This window comes from Periplaneta americana, chromosome 17 (genome assembly GCF_040183065.1).
Source record: "Periplaneta americana isolate PAMFEO1 chromosome 17, P.americana_PAMFEO1_priV1, whole genome shotgun sequence".
Classification (NCBI taxonomy): Eukaryota; Metazoa; Arthropoda; class Insecta; order Blattodea; family Blattidae; genus Periplaneta; species Periplaneta americana.
This window is the reverse complement of record NC_091133.1, coordinates 106,865,598-106,888,484: the sequence shown is the minus strand read 5'-3', so window position 1 is coordinate 106,888,484 and position 22,887 is coordinate 106,865,598. Positions and strand designations below refer to the sequence as shown.

The window sequence follows — 22,887 nt, the reverse complement described above, 5'->3', positions numbered from 1 at the left end:
AAAGGGAAGTGGAATAGGGAGAGAAGTACAGCAAGGATGCCCTTTATCACCTACTCTGTTCAACATCTACTTAGATGATTTAGTGAAAAACTGTTTTCAGAATATGGGATGGGTGACAGTAGGAGGAAGAAGACTAAAGTACATAAGATTTGCTTATGATATGACATTGTTTGCGGAAGAGGAGATGATACTAAGGGATATGTTACTGGAGCTAAATGACAGTGCAGTATGGAATGAAGATAAATGTAAACAAGACGAAGGAGAAAAATAAAGAAAATAAACTTGATAATTCGAAATGCGTCAGTATAATCTTTTCGCTGTAAGAAAAATCCTAATGTAAACAATAGCACGTGACTGAAGTGAGGCTTCATTGGCCGCTGTTTGGTGCCATAAATTCTCAGTACGTATTCCCGCCTACTGTTGTACATTCTGTTTCATGTTAAACAATTCCCGTTACCAGTCAAGTAGGCCTAACCTCACTACTATGCATTCGTTTGATTAGGAAACATTTACTTTATAATTACTGCAATTAAATTATTTTTAAGTCTTATGTCTTCACAATGGACAGTTGACGATACAGAAGCCATACTTCAGTACCACGTGCTTACGTTAAGAACTGTGAGCTCAAGTAACACCAGCTTGTTACAAGAACAGACTACCTCGATATTACTGTTCCTATTCATCCGCGTTCATAGTACATAACAAAATATAAAAGTAGCTTTTCTTTTACATAGCGTTTTACACATGAGTGAATGTTTCATCGTATTTAACAACTAGAATTCAATTTTTTATTTTCAAATAATACAAGATTGTGGTTTCCAAATACGAACTATATTTTCCTGCGTCATGTGAGTGTTTCGACTGGAAGCCAATCACGGGTATGACATCAACGTGCTTATGTTTACATTAGGATTTTTCTTACAGCGAAAACAGTATAGAACAAGTGGATAGCTTCAAAAATTAGAGGTGTACTAAAGTGACATCAAAACTTTTTCCTTGCATTTTTAACTGTGTCCTGATTGTACCTATGCAGTATAAAATATTACCATGGCAACTAAAACTTATCATTAAGGTACAAAAAAAAGAAAAAAAAAAGTTTTTGCTGTCACTGCGTAAGTTGTAACATGAGTTTCTGCCAGGAAGTCAAAAGAAGGATAACAATGACAAAGGATGCTTTTAATAGAAAAAGTAGCATCTTCTACGGGCTTCTGGAAAAAGAACTACGGAAAGAGACCAGTGAAATGCTCTGTTGGAGTGTGGCATTGTATGGGAGAGAAACATGGGCATTACGACTAAGTGAAGAGACGTTAATAGAGGCATTTGAAATGTAGTACATATGGAGAAGAAATGAGTGCGTGGAATTGAAAGAAAAAATAAGAAATGAACTGTGCTAGAAAGAATGGGCGAAGAAGTAATAATGCTGAAACCGTATAGGAAGAGAAAAAGAATTTGGCTAAGAAGAAACATCATAGTGAAGGAGGGAATGGTGAACGGGAGAAAAGTACGGGGCAAGAGAACATATCAGGTTATAGAGAATACTAAGAGGAAAGTTGGAGAATGCTGAATTTGCAGTGAAAGACCTGCCCTTGGGCAGAAAACTATGAATGAATGAATAAACAAAATATTTACAGACTTGTTATAAAAATACATGCATTAACTGATGTGGACATGATTACTTAATACATCGCACAATGTAGCCTATAGTCAGTCACACAAAATGTACAACCCTATTTCTTTAGGTCAATAACATTTAAGCCAAACTTTTAAGAACTGTTGTTCGATATTCCCCGAGAAATGCATGAATAGAGCCTTCATCACATTAACAAATTATCACACACGAGATATCGCGTATAGTACCGAGTTACTAATTATCGTGTCCGCCCATAGCTATCGTACCATGTGGCAACACTGTTCTGTGAGGTAATTTTAAACCTTGTGCTTGCGTATTTGAGGATTGGCGTCCATTATCGAGAATGTCTGCTAATGAGAAGTCATTTTCCCGTACAGGATATGCAAATCTTCAGGGATAATTTTAAACCGCTAATAAGATGTTCAACTTCAGAGAACATGAACTGCAACCTTCCATCAAAGTCGTCTTGCATAAACTCCAGCAAGGGTTGCATTTTATAAGAGTGATATTCGGTATTGTGCAATATTCTCCAGGCAGTTGTTTTCCAGATGTCTAATGTAGATTGTACTTCACGGCGAGAAGAAAATGAATGGTTTCTCTTTTACCATTAGCAAAACGGCAAGTTTCAAATCTTGTCAGTGGACGGTCTACCAGATCTTTTTGTCAAGACTCTAGTTCCCTGAATTTCGCTTCTATTCCACTCACAGTTGATTAAGAAATAGATGGTCGATTTCGATGAGTTTCGTTAAAAAAGTGTGCATACCGTCATTTCCCATAACTATGGTCCTGGAACAACTATGGTCCATTATATTACAATACGGCATTATAGGATGGGATAGTGCTTCTGCTACAGAAAAGAATAATAAAAATATGCCTTAATAAACCTCTTGATTATCCTTCAGAGCTGCTGTATTCACAATTTGAAGTATTTGACTTCCATCAAATTTATAACAATGTATTACTGAATTTCGTACATAAAAACCGAAACATATTTAATTTATATTCACATAAATATAAAAGGCTTTATAACATGGTAATATATAAATCACCAAACATACAATTTGCTAATGCTCCTAATTTCAAAAAATCTATTAAAAATTGCTGTTAACAGAGAAAAATTGAAGTTCAATTATTGTGATATGTTTTACTTCTTCTTTTTTATTTTATTACTTTTTACTCTGTTAGTCAATAAAATGTCTTAACATTAACTTATGTGGAATGCCCCCTTAGCACGAGTATGTAACTTACTCTTTCTGGGGGTGCTAAAGAGTTCTTACATTAAAAAAAATCAATATGGGCCGTATTCATAGACATTTTTAGCGCGGAGTTTCGGTGGATTATCAGCGTTTTTCGTATTCATAAACCAGTGTTAGCGATAGGATATGATTTGAATTCTGTACTAGTAACCAGTGGATAGCCGGGGCTAGCTTAGTACGCTCGTAGCGCGTGCTGCGAAATGTCTATGAATACCACCCTATGTATCTTTGTTCTGGCAATAAAGTATTATTATTATTATTATTATTATTATTATTATTATTATTATTATATTACTTACTGGCATTTAAGGAACCCGGAGGTTCATTGCCGCCCTCACATAAGCCCGCCACTGGTCCCTATCCTGAGCAAGATTAATCCAGTCTCTACCATCATATCCCACCTCCCTCAAATCCATTTTAATATTATCTTCCCATCTACGTCTCGGCCATTATTATTATTATTATCATTATTATTATTATTATTATTATATTATTCAAATATTGTACTCCATAACGTAGTATCTCGTTTATCTATATTTTTGCTGTACTGTAGTTTGAAGTCAAGTCACTGCAGCTATCTACGAACGGTCTATGTTACTCCTACAATGTTTTTTCAATAGTTGTATCGTGGACTATAGCTATGGGAAATGACGGTATACCTTTTGTTGTGTAATCTTGTCACCAAAACCTACCATTATCACGATCTCAATTCTCTGATATTCTTTAAGGCATCTTGTTTTATATTCATTTGTTCAATGAAACTGCTTTCATAACACACGGCAGTTGAGTGGCTATAGAGTTGGACTTATAATTCTGTGGATCCGAGTTCGATCCCCGGTGTATCCCCGATTTATAACTGATGTTGGGTAAGTACGTGGTCAGGTAACACAGGGGTTTCCTCCAGGAGCTCCAGTTTCCCTATGGCAAATCTTCACCATATCATTTCATCGCGGGTGTAGCTTAGACTAGCCTCCTATGGCCATCTTGAGCAACGACTCTGTAAATTGGTCTACACAACTCGCTTCATATGGGTGAGGTGAATGACGAACAGTCAAGTAGACGCCATTATTAAAGAACACACACACACATGCGCTCTGAAAATGTCTCAATAATAAAATTGTGGCCATAGACCAGTGATGTCAAAGCAAGCGCATTTTTCTGACCTTAACGTCGTGCGCGGGCAGCAAGCGCTATGTATGGAAAGAGGAAGGGTTGTGTATATGAATAAGCAACCTGTTGGATTAAGAAAACAGTGGTGCACAATCTTCAAACGGATCGTGAAATTTTATGTCGTTATTTTTATATGATTTCTTTCTGTTTAATATTATCTATATTGTCTGTAAAACAAAAGTACTAACACTGATTTCTTAATATTGCACTTGTGCTTTAAATCTTAATAACATAATAGAGAGTTAAGAAGGAATATTCACTTAAATTCCATAGTAGTATAATATTATACTGTATTAAGTGGATGAAACACATTATTCATAAAGAAAGTGATATTCCAAAGAAAGAGATTGAGTATGACGTCATGATAAGTTGGAATTTATATTGATGGTATCTTTAGCCTTACAAAAGTAATCAATAAACTAATCAAAACAATATTACAGTACAAAGCAAAGTTACCTAGGTACTGTATCTGTTTTAAGTGTAACTAATATTACATAACAAAACTCTTATCGCATTATGCTTTTAAGATGATATTGGTGAGCAACTTTCTATCATCAGAATATTAAATTATTTTCTCGAAATCTGCTGAAGCTATAGAGCTGACATTTTTACAACACATGGGCACGTATCTTTTGCTTATGATGTAACAGTAGTTGCTTTGTTAATTCATTTCCTTACAAACAATTTCCATGCGAATATTTTCAAAATTTTCAATACACTATCTTCAGTAATACGTATATACGGTATATCAGATTTACGAAAACATTCTGTAAGGCTACTAAATAAATAGGCCTATACCTGAAAATTTCACTTTTCTATACGAAAAGTTGAGAAAATATTTCTTTTGAATAAAAAAAAAATCAAACTTGTGAAAAATGAGCATTAAAATTAAAACTTACATTCTTATACCGTAATGCACTTATACTTCTCAGGCAAATCTAAAAATTGACATGGATACAGTTTTAATAAGTTCTCTTCCCTTTATCTATTGAATCAGTGCTGGCCATCCCTGAATATAGCTCGTCCAAGCGGACCACCTCTTTCGTCTGTCTCTTTCCTTTGCGCTATAAAGCGCTCAGGCTCTGCTGGGATCTAAAGCGCGTGCTTGCTCCTGTGGGCATCAATTGACATGCCTGCCATATATAAAACAAATGAAGTACTGGTACTACATATAAATAATGGTGTTGAGCAGCAAGTCATGTGTAAAAAAAAGGGTCAATTATACAAGAGAGCGAAAAAAAAAATAATATATTGATAACGAACAAATCTCTGTGAAGTTTGTTATCCATACCTTGAGTTATCATATGTTTGCAAAGGATTCGGGATGACTTCTTTGACAGGGATCAAGTGAAATCTCTTTTTTTTTTTCTTTTTTTTTTTTTTTTTACATACGAGATTGCTCTCCAACATCATCGTAATTTTAGCTCTTTCAAATAATATAGGGTGTCTTTTAAAAATGTTTCCGATGGCGTTGTAACTCACACAACAATAGTCGCAAAAATATGTTTCCAATGAAATATTCCTTTCTAATTACAACTTTGAAGTGCCTAAGCTTTGTCCAAAATCCTCTCATTCAATTTTAACTGCAATTATGGCTTACTTTGGAAAAACCCCATATAACATATACCGATACATAAGTATCTACTAAACACAATACTTGAAACGTTAACAATCTGGCTTTATTTTTCGCCTAGAGCAAAGGAACGCACTTCTGGATTTTTCAATTTTACTGAACGATGCCTCAAGATAATGAAGTTGTATTCGACAGTTCGTTGTTAAATAGCACCTGGTCTTCTTCGCTCTTCATCTGTTTCCATCGTAAGTGACTGGTCTGGCACGAGCCAGAGTATGATCACATTTTTTTCAATTCTGTGCTAATTCATGGACTCTTTTATCGATGAATGCTCGTGACGTCACGAGTTGTTCCAACGTGTTAGCGATGACTGCAGAATTTGAGAGTGACTTGATGCTATAATTGAGAGGGAAATATGTATAGCCTATCCACTCAACACACATTAACATAAGACTTCCTTTTATTGGGTTAGTTGGTACCTACTCTCAGAACATTATTAGGGTCATGTAAGATTTTTTATGCTCGACCATGCCGAAATGTAGTAATTATACACCTGGTAGCAGCCCTTTAATGGACCTCATTAAAGTACACCTATTCATTAAAGTTCAGATGTTCCACCAATCAGAAAATACCATTGTAGCAATATGAAAGAGCAAGTATCGATTATTCTCGGATATGCAATCGAAAGACAACTAGTTCTGTTACTATAATAATTAGCGTTAATTGTAAACAATATTCAAATAAATTCAATTTGTCATCTCGTTTTTCAATGTCTAATTCAATTTCAACGTTACATCAAGATTAATGTTTATTTTACTCTCTAGATCACATCAAGGTCAATGTCGACATCTGTTTCTCGGAAAAAAATCAATACTTTCGCGTCTGCGCACATCTCACAATTTACGAGATATTGCACAAGGTCAGTTCCGCTCCTCAGATAAGAATAGCATGAATACTTGTGAATATTTTCAAGTTAGAAATATGGTCGAGCATAAAAAGTCGTATGAAACTTGACTATAATGGTAATTAAGACGCTCGTATGAAAATTATGAAACTCGCGCCTTAATTACTACCATTATAGGCTCGTTGCATAATGTACTAAAATTTCATTATTATTAGACTACTGTATTTGACGAATATAAATAAAAATTTAGTTATTCATGACAGTAGGCTAATTATTGCTCTCAGCAATTTGTAGATGCTAAAAAAAAAAAATCAAACCAAGTAAAATACCGTCGCTCTAATTTCCGGCAGCCAATCGCGTTGCAGGTCGGCTACATTTAAACGTGTGCGTCTTGTGATTCGCTGATGAAGACGTTATTAATTTCTTAAGGCTCGATAAATACTTAATATAATCGCCCGCCATTTTGGCTCTTTCGTTGGCGTTCGCAGAAAGCACACGAGGACGTTATTTGCCGCTCAATTATTTGCTGAATTACAGTGCGTTTGATTTATTATCATAGGAGCTACGACATGATATTGTTTAACGGTGTGGCAAATAGATTCCTCGTATGGTAGCTCGGCAACGAAAGAACAAAAATGGCGAACGACACTACCTACCTAGACTTTATAGAGCCTTCACTTCCTAAGACGTAAGCAAAGAGGAGTCACGCCGGGAATAACAGCGTCGCGACTATAGGCATTATTATTATTATTATTATTATTATTATTATTATTATTATATTATTATTATTATTATTATTATTATTGTTGTTATTGTTATAGATCAACATTTACGATGGGATTATCATATAAACTATCTCTGTTTTAAACTACATAAAACAATTTCTAAATTTGTTTTACTAAGACATATTAATTATGATTTAGGTTTTTCTAGTTGTTAAGGTCCAATTTAGGTTTTTTTTAGGTTCAACAGAATTTACATATGTGATTCCTATAGGTTCAACAGAATTTACATATGTGATTCTTATGATTATTCGGAAAATTATCTAAGAAAGTAAGGAAAAAAATAGGTAAAACCTATAACTCTGGTCCCTAGTAAAAAGTTACTAGACAGCGATGTATGCAATGGAGGGGGAAAGGAACTGGCCACCCTACCCCATTATCTCCTGGCTTAGTTGCTTCATGAGTGATCCCTTATTGGTTCAAACCTGTCTTCGGACAGTTGATTAAACAAACAAAAACAAAACGCAAGATTATCATTTGAAGTCCATGTCATCGTAGCATGACAACAATCTTCATGTAAGTGACGGGTTTTAAGAACGGCACTAAGAACGAAAATAATGAATTGATAATGTAACTATGAAGCAAGTGAACTGCTTCAACTAGGCCTACTTAGGATCTATTGTTTCATACGAAGAAAAATTACGTAGACATAAAACTCTCTAAATTCCGACTAAGAATAGACACGATAAAAATAATACTAATTAGAACCGAAACGTTTTTAAAATTCTATACAGTAATGGCACGAACTTGTGAATCTGTTAATATGATGCATGACAACTCAACAAGTGAAGACAGTGGAGGTGGCTGAAATGAGATTCATTCATTCATTCATTCATCCATTCATTCATTCAGTGTTCTGCTCAAGGGCAGATCTTTCACTGCAATCCCAGCTTTTTTCAATCTTTCCTATTTTATGCCTTCCTCTTTGTCTCCTCATATGATCCATATATCTTAATGTCATCTGATATCTTCTTCTACCTCGAACTCTTCTCCCGTTCACCATTCCTTTCAGTGCGTCCTTCAGTAGAGGCAGTTTTTCCTCAGCCAGCGATCCATCCAATTTCTTTTCCTCTTCCTGATCAGTTTCAGCATCATTCTTTCTTCACCCATTCTTTCGAACACAGCTTCATTTCTTATTCTGTCCGTCCACTTCACACGCTCCATTCTTCTCCATATCCACATTTCAAATGCTTCTAATCGCTTCTCTTCACTCAGTCGTAATGTCCATGTTTCTGCCCCATACAATTCTACACTCCATACAAAACACTTCACTAGTTTCTTTCTTAGTTCTTTTTCAAGAAGTCCGCAGAAGATTTTCTTTTTTTCTATTTAAAAGCTTCCTTTGTCATTGCTAACCTTCTTTTGACTTCTTGGCAGCAGCTCATGGTGGTGCTTATAGTACACCCCAAGTATTCGAAGCTGTTCATTTTCTCTAGTGCCTCATATAGAATTCGCAAATTTACCGTCTTTATTTTTCTTCCGACAACCATGGTCTTCGTCTTGTTTGAATTTATCTCCATCCCATACTGCTCACAGCTATTATTTAGCTCCTCTTCTCTTAGTATTACCTCCTCTTCTGCTAACAACGCCACATCATCTGCAAATCTAATGAAATTTATTCTTCTTCCTCCTACTATCACTCCTAGATCTATAGCAGGGTACAGTAGAACGTAAACGAAACGAAGATATTCGACAAAAATAACTAAACGTGCCAAATAACACAGAAAAAAAATCAGAGAATATAAAATTGATAACATTAACTTTATTATCTAGGATGGATCCGATTCTCATTCCATAATAATTGAATGACTTTAAGCCCCAAGGAAAAAGCCGAATCGGACGTTCTAGAAAACGTTGGAAAAACTAATTTTATATTGCTATGGAGACGAAACAGGCCGAAGAGTCTAAAACGTTATGTTTTTATTTAACGACGCTCGCAACTGCAGAGATTATATCAGCGTCGCCGGATGTGCCGGAATTTTGTCCCGCAGGAGGTCTTTTACATGCCAGTAAATCTACTGACATGAGCCTGTCGTATTTAAGCACACTTAAATGCCATCGACCTGGCCCGTCTAAATCGTATTGCAGACTATGTTGGTGATCAGAAATACATGTCTGCGCTCTCAGAGGCCTTTTGTGATTTCGTTGAGTGATTTAACTTTGTGACAAGAACATTATCTATTATCAACGACGTTTCAACACAGTTTCTTTTGCATTAACCTCATCAACTTCTCTATCGTCTTCTGCTAAGCGCTGCACGAGGCACCTAACCTCAAAACTCGCATCTACAATCTGTGAGAATCATCAGACTTAGAATCCGATAGCCATCGATCAATTTAAAAACAAATTAGGCCCATAACACACTTGCAGAGTTTTCGCCAGCGAGAAATGTGTTGCGAGAAAATTAAAAAAAATGATAACATGATTCAAATGGACGTCCACACACTGGAAGAGATTCTCGCTCAAGCCAAAAATCTCGCGCGAGTTTCTTGCTGGAATCGGTAGCTCAGCGAATTTTCTTGACACATTTATCAAAGATGTTTGACATTTATACTCTTTATGACGACTGAATGTAGAAAAAGGTATCACAGGTGGCGATGAATTGTATTTTTTTTATTTGAAAATGAGGAAAGATGGCTGATAATTGCAGTCAAAAACTTATCGAACTTGTACGATGTCACCCGTAGGCCTATTTATATGATACAGGGATGAAAACTATAAAAACACGAAACTTAAAGAAGAAATCTGGAGACAAATATCAGATTATCTGATTTAAATGTGTTTAATTTAAATTATATAATTTTAATCAGAACATAGCAACGAATCCTCTATCATATCATGAATGGCAAAAAACTGCGGTCCATTCAATCGTAAGATACAATGTGATTTTCAGATATTTCTGGCTTTAATTTTAGGCCTACTTTTTCTTTTCATTAACAAAATATGTTCATGTAACTCCATTTCCTCATCATCTGAATACTCAGATTCAACATAGCGTCCGTATGTAATTTGTAAAGTATGACAATATCCTTACAGGTTATATATTTAAGTACAATATACGTAAATACATACGGTCTTACTAATAAACCGTGTATAGTTTTTATACGAGACTTATGCAGCGTTGAGACAAAAAAGTTACTAATAAACCATGCATATGCGATGGATGTATAAACAATCTGTAACTATACAATGGGAATTGCTTTGCAGTAGTTATATATACGAAACCCTTTGTTTAAGCGTTGTATATAGAGAGAAGATGGCCGCCCCTCTAACAGCTGTTCGTATCGACTGTCATTTTTATGATGATGGATGCCTTGTAACCACAGAAGAACACACCAAAGAGCACAGAATAAGTAGAATATTATTGCTGTAGCTTGTACTCTTTGACCAGAATATAGTGTGGTAATCGATCAGAGCCAGTTGCACTATCGATTCTTAACATGGCACACTAGAGCGCTCTACCGGATGCAATAGAGAACCTCAGATATCCTATTACCTTTCGTAATGAAGTAATGACGAAACTATGACGTAGCTGTGTAACAGTTATACTGTTATACACGACGTATGTAATGATTATTAGTAATGAATTTACACACGACTTATAAACGAGCTACTCATTGTATAAGTATAAGAGAGTTAAACGTCTGTATATAGAGTTTTTATTAGTAAGACTGTTAACCTATATTATTTCCCCCAACGAGTGATTACTATAATCAGAAAAATGCTTTCTGCATGAAGGCAGTGCATAGATGATCATAGCGAGGTATGATCTGTGATAACGAGAACTCGCTAAGTGTGTGGAGGAAGGCTCTTCGCCTCTTTCTCGCAACACATTTCTCGCTAGCGAAAACTCTTCAAGTGTGTTACGGGCCTTACAAAGAGCACCGATCAATTTCTGCTGAATTTAAGACAATTTACTAAAGTGCGGAGTCATCTAGGAATTGAAAACGGCCCCTATCTGTCAAAGTGTTAACTGGCAAGGCCAGACATTTCCTCGCGGGTCGCTGATGATAAGGCTGGACAATAAAGGTGAAGTAATAGCTGGGAAATCCGTCCTCGGTTATCTAACAGTCGCCATGCTAATAGTCGTATCAGACGTTCACGGGTTCAAAACCCGGCCGAGTACGTTAAACTTTCAAAGGTGATAAAATCGTTGTTAATGGCTTCTTCGGGGGAGGGGAGGAAGCTGGGGAGCTCGTGTCGTAGATGTACGACACGCAAAAGAAACTATTCCTGAATAGAGGGCTCCTGGGAAAATTTGTCAGCCATTTCCAGTTTACATCCAGATTTGCAGGTAATACTGTAGGCACAAATCAGCGCCCTGAGTGTCCGTCGTTTTGTCCTTCCTCCATCCCTAATCATAATATCCATCCATAGAATGTGAAACAATGAGACAATAAGCGTCCATACCATAGGTTATCTATCCACCAGAAGTTTAATTTGACTTTACGTAGTTTTAATTCAAAGTGGGAAGCTAAAGCCGTTCGACTTCTGATGCGGTAATTTTACCGGTAGGCCTATACTAGTAAACCGGAGAGTAGTCTAATCTAATGTTTTTTTATTGGGTTATTTTACGACGCTGTATCAACATCTAGGTTATTTAGCGTCTGAATGATATGAAGGTGATAATGCCGATGAAATGAGTCCGGGGTCCAGCACCGAAAGTTACCCAGCATTTGCTCGTATTGGATTAAGGGAAAACCCCGGAAAAAACCTCAACCAGGTAACTTGCCCCGACCGGGATTCGAACCCGGGCCACCTGGTTTCGCAGACAGACGCGCTGTCCGTTACTCCACAGGTGTGGACTAATCTAACGTTTTAGGGATGCAAATTCAGAGAGACGTTTCAATAGACATAAAAATCATCTTAATACATGGGAAATAATTTAGAAAAATGAATTCATTCACAATGTTCTGCACAAGGGCTTTCACTGCAAACCCAGCATTATCCTGTCTTTCCTATTTCACTCCCGACAATTTTCGTATATAAGCAAGGTACGAATTTAGGGCGAGCTGAATGGGCATTACAGATTTCCCAGTCATCACATCAATTTCTTCTAATCATTACTATAAGGCATTTGAAGGTATTTTATCAAGTTCCTAATGTGGCTGGGACATATGTAATATTCACCGCGGCTAACTTAATCTAACCTGTAATGGACTTATAAATGAAAGGCATACCGAAAGCCTAAACTAATCTAACCTAACTAGTCACAGATCGGTAAATGTTAGGCATACGAAAAGCCAACATAATCTAAAGGCTGGTTCACAATAAACCGGGAACGAGAACCAGAATGAAAACGAGAAGTAGAGGACGTGAATATGAATTTTTTTTTTATTTACACTCAACCGAGAACGTAGACGACTATGCATATCGATATGTATGTCAATAACGATATGTAAAGTCGATATTACGCATTCTCATGTTATTTGTGTATAATTGACCAATGGCGTTCTCTCATGAGTACAAGGCAGCTAACATAAACACAGGTTAACCAATCTCGAAATTCCAACTGAAACATTTCATTAGGTACGGTACTATAAATATGCCCATGCATCTTTATTATCACAACCTATTTTAAGTCTACCATAACGTAAAATAATTAGAGAATAAACATTTGTAATAGAACAAAAATGAACACAACAGTAATTATTGAATTGAAGCATGAATATGTAGTATGTAATACAACCAATACAGTAATAAAATATGGTTCGCTTCCGATCGGTGTTCAAAGATGCAGCTATTGAAAGCCACGTATTCTCCTTCATTTTCTCATCTTTATACGAGGCGCGCCGCTTATCGTAAACGTGAGGATTTTCCTCAACACTCAATACTAGAATCTCATCAAATAAAACTTGCTCCATGATGCACAGCACAGAACAAAATGCATAGGTTATGTCACGGTCTTCTTGCTACAAAATATACGACGACAAAATAGCTTTTAGATGGCAACAGAATGAATCTAGTGGGCTGTCATCGGAAACGTGAACGCCAAAGTTGAAATTTGGCCAACTCGCCGTTCCCGATCCCGGGCTCCGGCAAGCTTTTCGTTAATTGTGAATGCTCACATTTAAGTGTACTCATTTAACAATTTTACCGTTTTCGTTCCGATTCTCGTTTCCGATTTATTGTGAACCAGCCTTAACCTGCGACAGATTCCCGCACCGAGAAACTTAGAAAAAATCCAGTTGGAAGTTTCAGTGTCACGTGCTATAGAAAAGCTAACGAAGGTATTTGGAAGCGAGTTGGATGGGTTTATGTCTTTCGCAGTGATCACATCATTAGGGTAGTGTGCCACAATTCTGAAATTATTTTCAATTATTTAAGTAGCTTTTCTTTTCTCCCGTGTGTGGTGCGTAACGGGATCGAAGATTCGCCGATTACTGCACCTGTACCTTTAGGCATATGCGTGAACAACACAAATATTATCTCTCCACAAATTTCACTTGACTCTACCGTTTATGAGATTTTTAATGCGGCGTGGGAATCTAAAGCAGTTGGCCCAACGAGGCGACATTTAGTATTTAGTATTTATTTATTTAACCTGGTAGAGATAAGGCCGTTAGGCCTTCTCAGCCCCTCTACCAGGAGATTACAACTATAACATGAAGAATAAAATTACAATTAATATTAAATTTACAATTACAATTACAATAAAAATTAAAGTACGGCAAGATTATCTGATTAATGAAAGCTAGACATTTTATCATAGAAGTTAAGAACAAAGAATATTTTTGTAGCCTATTTACTGAATTACAAATTAAACCCAGAATAACAAAATTCTATAGTGATGAAATTACCGGATATTGAAATATTTTGTGATATATTAAGAGAACTATTTACAAGAAACCATGTCTGAACGAGTCTCAATTACTGACCAAGTGCCTAGTAAGTTTGCGTTTGAATTCAATTTTATTTCGACAGTCCCTGATGCTAGCAGGTAACGAATTCCAGAGTCTTGGCAGGGCTATTGTGAAAGAGGATGAGTATGAGGAGGTGCGATGGGATGGTATTGTTAGTATTGTTTCATGGCGAGAGCGTGTGTTCTGATTGTGGTGGGAAGAAAGGTAAGGGAAGCGAGACGACAGGTACGAAGGAATAGAAGAGTTCAAGATTTCGAAGAGAAGGAGAAGTGAATGTAAATTTATTTTCTTATCTAGTTTAAGCCAACCTATTGTTTCCAGGGATGGAGTAATATGATCATATTTACGAACATTGCTTACAAAACGTACACTCAAATTATGAGCACGTTGAAGTTTCGTTTTGTTGTCGCTGGAAAGGTCAGTCAGTAAGATGTCAGCATAGTCAAAATAGGGAAATACAAGCGTCTGCACAAGGGACTTTTTTAAGCAAGAGGGAAGATGAACATTTAGGGGAGAGTTGGATAAAACAGTTGGAAAGTGCTGCAACTTACCAAATGATGCGAGGACTTTGTTCTTAGACTAGAAAAGGACATTATGCAGAACGAACACGTTAATTTTTGTTGTGTAGAGAAAAGTTTAAAATCAGCTGCTTAATTAAATTGTTTCGACTGATTTTAATTGGCACATTCTGGGATTAAATTTGCAGAGTTGAAGAGGTAAGTCTCTTATATAAATAACACATTATTAGTCTTTAATTCTTTGTAAAGAACACCGCTGTAGCTTTTACCGTTTTGTTGTGACGCCATGTTTTTCTTTACAACTCCTAGTCGGACAAAACAGGATACCCTATGGTTTGGCAAAACGGGATAGTATCCCGTTTTATCAAACATGCATTGCATATGTGGGATTTCACTTTAAATGCTGAATTGACTATGTTCTCGCTATGACAACCAACAATGACAGTAGTTAGGAAGAAGAGGATGAAGACAACGACGAGGCGTGCATTTATTGTAATCACCTCTTCTCCAATTCAAAACCTGAAGAGGGATGATGAAATAAGTGTACTCAATGCCAAGAATGGGCTCATCAGGCATGCAGTAGTATAGAATCGGAAGACTGCGAATAATTCTACTGTAACTTTTGTAAATGAAAAATTCTGCAATAGAACTATGAATCAATGTCAACAAACAGGATAGACTTTACGTATAATAATTTGATATTCTTCAGTTAAGCCCACATACATATTTTAGTACTACTAATACATCAATGGATCAACAGTTGATAAATGTGGCGGTGGGCAGTATGCCATGAAGAGTCCAAGCATTATCATTGTAAGAGGAAGCACTACACTCTATTGAAGTTGCTAGGATAGAGATTTGGTACTCTAGCCAATACTCAATTTCCATCCACACCATTGCTATAATTTTGTCAACAACTGTTATTTTTTTTTCAACAACTGTTAAAAATAAATACATTTTCATTCTTTAGCTTTCCTTCTTTTTATCTTTTATTGTAGGTCTCGTTGACAGGTGATGCAAAACATTTTTTGGTGTGTTTATTATGCATTTTAATAAAAACACATACATTTTTTTCAGTTCCTTAACAATATTTGCTTTATTTTAAATAAGTATCCTGTTTTACTCAACTAGTCGGCCAAAACGGGATACTTGCGCACTTTCCAAGAAAATTGTTTTCCCACTTTAGCTATATCATTAGAAGTGAAAATCAAAATGTATTATGAAAGTACATAGAATAGTGAATTCATAAGTAAAAATTGAATTGTTTCCTATCACTTTAACAGGAAATATACCAGATTCCATGTTAAGTATCCCGTTTTGACCAACTCTCCCCTACCCTTTTTAGCACATGGATAATAGAATATACTTTTCTGCAGGTTTCTGTGATTTGCATACAGGTCCGTATATCAGCAGACTGGAGTGGATACACGTGATGATCGCTTTCTTACTTCAGCTTTGAAACATTTTTAGGAAATGGTAGACTAACAGTTGAAACAAACGAGTCATAATGAGCGGCGGACACAGTTTTCTTTTTCCAAACAACGTGCCAAGTTTCTCCGAGAGTTTAAAAAGTGACAAACACAGTAGTTCTATTTTATGTGGTATTTGCTATGGCACCACGCCACGCAGGTGGGCGCTTCGACTGATACTCACCCCCTTCCGCACGGTCCGTACTGATGTCGGTGTTGGGGCGGAGCTGCGCCGAAGCCAGGGGCGCCGCCCCCAGTAGTAGCAGCAGCAGCCACCACGCGGCGCTGCGACGTCTACGCCTCCAGTTGCAGCGCGCACCGTCGTCCTGGCCGCGCCAACCCGGGTCCGCGGCCGCGCACCTGCCACCACACAACACTGCACTACACTGCATCGCACTCACCACATCGCGACACTCGCACGGCGACGACACCACGTCCCTGGCACACGAGGAGCTTACGGCGTCCCTGGCGCAAGTGGGCAAATTCGTCACACGCGGTGAGGACTCTACTGCCACTCTGTCGCAGAAGGAATCCTTCGCTACGTCCCTGTCAGTAGAGAAAGAAGACTCCCCTGCGTCCCTGTTACACGACAATAAACTCTCCACTTTTGAGTTGTCACAAGTAGATAAATACTTCTCTCTGTTCTTGTTCAACGAAGACGAATCTTCCAATCTTACATCGCTTTGACACGACGATAAATACCTTTGTACGTCCTTGCTTTTTAAGGACGAAAATGAGGACGAATTCTCCTCGTTTACATCCCTGTCATAATACGATAAATACTTTTCTGTGTTTCTGCTACATGAGGAATAATACTTGACTATTTCGTCCCCCTTACAAGAGGACGAATCATTGACTACTGCATCTATATTACACGAGGACAAATTCTTCACTGCTGAAGCTCTGTTACAAAAGGACGAATCCTTCACTGTTAGGTTTCTACTACACGATGTAGTGCTGGCCACGCCCCTGTCACTCGGAGGAGAGCAGTCGAGGTGCCACGCGCCCATCGTCGGCAACTTGGCTCAACAACCTCACCTCGCCGCGCCGCCAGCTGCACTGTCCCACCGCCACACGGAGCCGCCGTCCCATTGGCCTCGCCCCGCGCCTGCGCACAGCCACGTTGTCAGGGAGACCTGCGGAGAAGAGAAGAAAGAACGAATTCATTACTCGATGATGCAACCAATCATGATCTCAAGTCGAAGACAGAACGGGCATCAAATTATAGCGGCAATGCGCTACTCATACAACAGATTTAACCTCTTTACGTGCAGAATTTTTGGGCATTTGCGCAGTGTCAGATTCAGAACATCCAGTGCGAGCAGGGTTGCCAATTTGGAGATTTTGGCACCAGATCTGATGTTTTGAAAAAAAACACCCGGTGCCAAATTGTATTAATTAGAGACACGTCGCTTTTTTGGCGTTTTCTCTACTATTCTAGTGTCATCAAATATGGTGTTTAATTCACCCAAGAAAAAGATGAATATTTTGGGCGTATAGAACAAGGTCTGTCAAACAATAAACCTACACGGATTGGTTGACTTGAGGTCGGTCAGTATAATATTACAATAATCAAAATGAGGTATTATTACTACTTATTTATTTACTTACTTACTTACTGGCTTTTAAGGAACCCGGAGGTTCATTGCCGCCCTCACATAAGCCCGCCATTGGTCCCTTTCCTAAGCAAGATTAATCCATTCTCTATCATCATATCCCACCTCCCTCAAATCCATTTTAATATTATCTTCCCATCTACGTCTCGGCCTCCCTAAAGGTCTTTTTCCCTCCGGCCACCAACTAACACTCTATCGGTATTACTAATAAAAACTCTATATACAGACGTTTAACTGTCTTATGCTTATACAATGAGTAGCTCGTTTATAGGTCGTGTGTAAATTCTTTACTTAATAATCACTACATACGTCGTGTGTAACAGTACAACTGTTACACAGCTACGTCACAGTTTCGTCATTACTTCGTTACGATATCTGAGGTTCTCCATTGCATCTGGTAGAGCGCTCTAGTGTGGAGTGTTAAGTATCGATAGTACAACTGGCTCTAATCGATTACCATACTATATTTTGGTCAAAGAGTACAAGCTACAGTAATATTATTCTAATTATTCTGTGCTCTTAGGTTTGTTCTTCTTTGGTTACTAGGCAACCATCATCATAAAATGACAGTCGATACGAACAGCTGTTAGAGGGGCGGCCATTTTTTCTCTATATACAACGCTTAAACAAGGGGTTTCGTGTATATAACTACTGCAAAGCAATTCCCATTATATAGTTACAGGCTGTTTATACGTCCATCGCTTCTGTTTGGTTTATTAGTAAAGTTTTCTGTCTCAACTCTGCATAAGTCTAGTATAAAAACTATACACGGTTTATTAGTAAGACTGTATATGTATTTCTGGATTCGCCCATACGTGCTACATCCCCTGCCCATCTCAAACGTCTGGATTTAATGTTCCTAATTATGTCAGATGAAGAATACAATGCGTGCAGTTCTGTGTTATGTAACTTTCTCCATTCTCCTGTAACTTCATCCCCCTTATCCCCAAATATTTTCCTAAGCACCTTATTCTCAAACACCCTTAACCTATGTTCCTCTCTCAAAGTGAGAGTCCAAGTTTCACAACCATAAAGAACATCCGGTAATGTAACTGTTTTATAAAATCTAACTTTCAGATTTTTTGACAGCAGATTGGATGATAGAAGCTTCTCAACCGAATAATAACAGGCATTTCCCATATTTATTCTGTGTTTAATTTCCTCCCAAGTATCATTTATATTTATTATTATTACTACTACCACTATTAAAATACTACTAATTATTACTACTACCACCATCACCATGACCACAACCACCACTCGATGGAATTGGGTAATAGTGAGTTGGTATCAAAGACCAGACAGAGGGAATTTGCAGTGGAAAGTTCTTCTCCGATTACGGCCTACTTCTGTTTCCTTCTATCATTTCACCAACATTCTCCACATTCCTCTAATTTCATCTATCATCTATAATAGTAAAAATAAGCTGGAGTGAAGTCTGGAGACTGTACGGGTTTCCCATACTCATATAGGAAGGACTTTGGGCTCCGGGTTCTGGACCTTATCAGGTGTTCGTCTGAAGATTAGACCTGGCTGTCAGAACTGAGGCAGGATGGCACACCTGTCAGAATCGGATTTACGAATGCCACCCAGGCCACCTGTTGGATTTGAACAATCATCGCTTACAGGATGCACAATGGGCGAAATTAAGCCTACTGCTAATAAGTGTTGTATAGTTATAATTTATTTCTGAATTTGTAATTCTCATTTTGTAATATTCTATAATGTAGTTCACTTAGCTCGTTTCTTGTCTATTTATTGAGAGTACTTTTAAGCATCATATTATGTTGTAATTATTATTTAGTATGTTTACATTATTTTACTCAACTTGTGCTCGTATGTATAACCATAAGAATCTTTGAGTGTTATTTAAATATTAGCCTATAATTTATTATTTTTTACTTGGTTATTTAACTACGCTGTATCAACTACTAGGTTTTTAGCGTCGATGAGATTGGTGTTAGCGAGATGCGACCGAAGATTCGCCATAGATTACCTGACATTCGCCTTAAGGTTTGGGAAAACCTCGGAAAAACCCAACCAGGTTATTAGCCCAGCAGGAATCCAACCACGCAACTCGGGATCGGCAGGCAAGCGCCTCAGCTGACTGAGATACCGCGGGGGGCTGTAATTTATTAACTTGTATCATTGCAACATTGTATAAGTTTCTTTTGTTTCTGGCCGAGTGGAAGAGAAGGCCTGATGACCATAACTCCGCCAGAATAAATAGGTAAATAATAATAATAATAATAATAATAATAATATTATTGTCCCGTGCCGTGGCGTCGCGGTCTAAGGCAACCTGCCTAGGACTCGCGTTACGGAATGCGCGCTGGTTCGGGTCCTCATGGGGGAAGAAATTTTCTTATGAAATTTCGGCCAGTGTATGGGACCGGTGCTCACCCAGCATCGTGATGCACTTGGGGAGCTACGATAGGTAGCGAAATCCGGTTGCGAATACCAGCTATAACGGCTGGGGGGATCATCGTGCTAACCACACGATACTTCCATTCTGGTTGGATGATCGTCCACCTCTGCTTCGGCATGTGGGTGTGAGGCCAACAGCCGGCTGGTCGGTCTAGGCCCTTCACGGGCTGTAGCGCCACGGATAATAATAATAATAATAATAATAATAATAATAATAATAATAATAATTATTATTATTATCATTATTATTATTATTATTATTATTATTATTATTATTATTATTACTGTAGATGAAATGAGGGAAATGTGAAGAGTGTTTTTTTTTGGAATGATATAGGAAAACGGGATTAGCCCGAGAAAATCCTCTGCAATATATTTGTCTACCACAAATTCCATCACGACCTGGCCGGGGATCGAATCGGACCGCCTGGATTGAAGCCCAACGCGCCAAATTAAAGGTTACACAAAAATACAATACATGAGAAACGAAGATTAATAGACTTCTTTCTCGAATGATATATAACATAATATGCATTTTTTTTAATGTAATACAATTTTTATTTTGTCATTGGAGAATGTATGAAGGTGAAGTATTGTGATTTACAAGGCATTCATTTCCATGTATTCACGAAAAACATGTTTTCAGCATCAATGTTAGCGGAAATGAGAATTTAGATATGGAAACTGTCTATGCATGGAGATTTGTCCTGAACAATTCTGCGGATTTTATTCGTATTCAGTATCTACAAGTTAACTTATCTTGCAATGATGTACAGTACATAAAATATTTGTAGTAAAAAAGGAACAAATTTTATTTGAAATAAAAAACACGTAACGGCGATCCGCTCCAAATTAAATCATATGTAGAATAAACTGTTAAGTAGGCTATAATTATGTAGTTCATAACTAAAAATAAAATTTAATAAAATGTCCCAAGAGAAATGTAGCGTTTGTATTAGTATATAAAAATGTATCCCTACTTTTGGTTACGATTTCAAAGTTTCCATAGTATATTCTCTCTTACGCCATATGAGTTGCTTACATGGACAGGAGCCCCTCCTTCTTTAGAATTAACTATCACTAATTGCAAACCCCATTGTTATGCATGGGTGAAGTATCACAAAAGAAATTAGTGTATACGAGGTCTATCTGAAAGACAGTACCACTTATAATCTCATTAGAAACCACTAATGCTTTCAGACATATCGTTTTGAAAAATATGCAGATTTTCGTAAAGGAAACAATATTAGATATCATTACATTACATAACGAGCCATTTTTTATGAATCTGAGCCAAATTATTAACATACAAATTCAGCACCGAACATTTTACAAATCAAGTCGAATACGAGTTGAATAGATTGCAAAGAAAGTCCAAAGCGGCAAACCAACTCTCGGCCGAGCCGCTGGCAGACTCCGATTCCGGTTACACAAAAAGGTTGCTATGGAGAATAGCACCGTAATATCGGTAATTCGACACGCCACTAACTAAGTAGGGGAAAGGTGGGTAGCGCCGGACACTTAAGATTTATGACTTATACAGTAACTAATTAACATTTATTTAACTTGTATGCTAATGTAATACACTTTGCATGGCATAAGGATATTGTTCATACACGTTACTAAATGAGAGGAAACACTGGAAAAAATATTTTTAGTAATATTTGGAAGTTAAGTTTCTGAGCTTTGTTGGCAAATGTACAGTAGGGTATCTCCGGACATGTTAAATCCATGCACAACTTCACATTTTCTTCTGCAGACAGCGACCACAATGAAACGAAACATCATCTGACTTAACCCCAGCACATTCTTCATGTGCCGACACTTCGCATGCGCAGCATTGAATCCAGTTATCTTCAAATATTTCTCCACATATTATGCAAACCGTTTTCTCAGGTAATCCAGTTCTCTTTCGAGAAACACACTTAGAAGTGGACTGGATCGCAGATGTAGAGCCAAATTTCTCTGAGATTTTCCTTGTGCTGTACTTGATCTGATTGATTTTTTAATGTTGTTTTCTTCAAAGACACTCTTGAATGGAGACGATGTTAAAAGTTATTTGTAGCATTGCTATGGTACTTGCAGCGTTGCTATGGTATATGTAGCGATGCTATGGTATTTGCAGCGTTCCTATGGTATTTGCAGCGTTGCTATGGTATATGTAGCGATGCTACGGTAATTTTAGCGTTGCTATAGTATTTGCAGCGTTGCTATGGTATTTGCAGCGTTGCTATGATATATGTAGCGATGCTACGGTATTTGCAGCGTTGCTATGGTATATGTAGCGATGCTACGGTATTTTTAGCGTTGCTATGGTATATGTAGCGATGCTACGGTATTTGTAGCGTTCCTATGGTATTTGCAGCGTTGCTATGGTATATGTAGCGATTCTACAGCGTTGCTATGGTATTTGCAGCGTTGCTATGATATATGTAGCGATGCTACGGTATTTGTAGCGTTCCTATGGTATTTGCAGCGTTGCTATGGTATATGTAGCGATGCTACGGTATTTTTAGCGTTGCTATGGTATTTGTAGCGATGCTATGGTGTTTGCAGCGTTGCTCTGCCATGTTTGCAGTTTTTCCTCGTGAAAATAAATGCGATATCTTCCCTCTCTCTTTCGCATCTTAAAAAGGTTCTTGGGAACCTCTGCGTGGAGGTGAGGAGAGTAGATTTGAC

General features: G+C 37.5%; 1 protein-coding gene across 2 annotated transcripts in view; it reads right to left on the bottom strand.

The window, feature by feature from the left end:
- Positions 1 to 22,887, bottom strand: part of LOC138693239 (insulin-like receptor) — a 385,516-nt gene that overhangs the window by 194,650 nt on the left and 167,979 nt on the right. For both annotated transcript variants that reach the window (XM_069817052.1, XM_069817051.1), the window contains one exon: positions 16,350 to 17,301. In XM_069817052.1, the coding sequence (XP_069673153.1) occupies positions 16,350 to 17,175 (826 nt within the window). In that variant the 5' untranslated portion in view covers positions 17,176 to 17,301. The remainder of the gene's footprint in view (positions 1 to 16,349; positions 17,302 to 22,887) is intronic.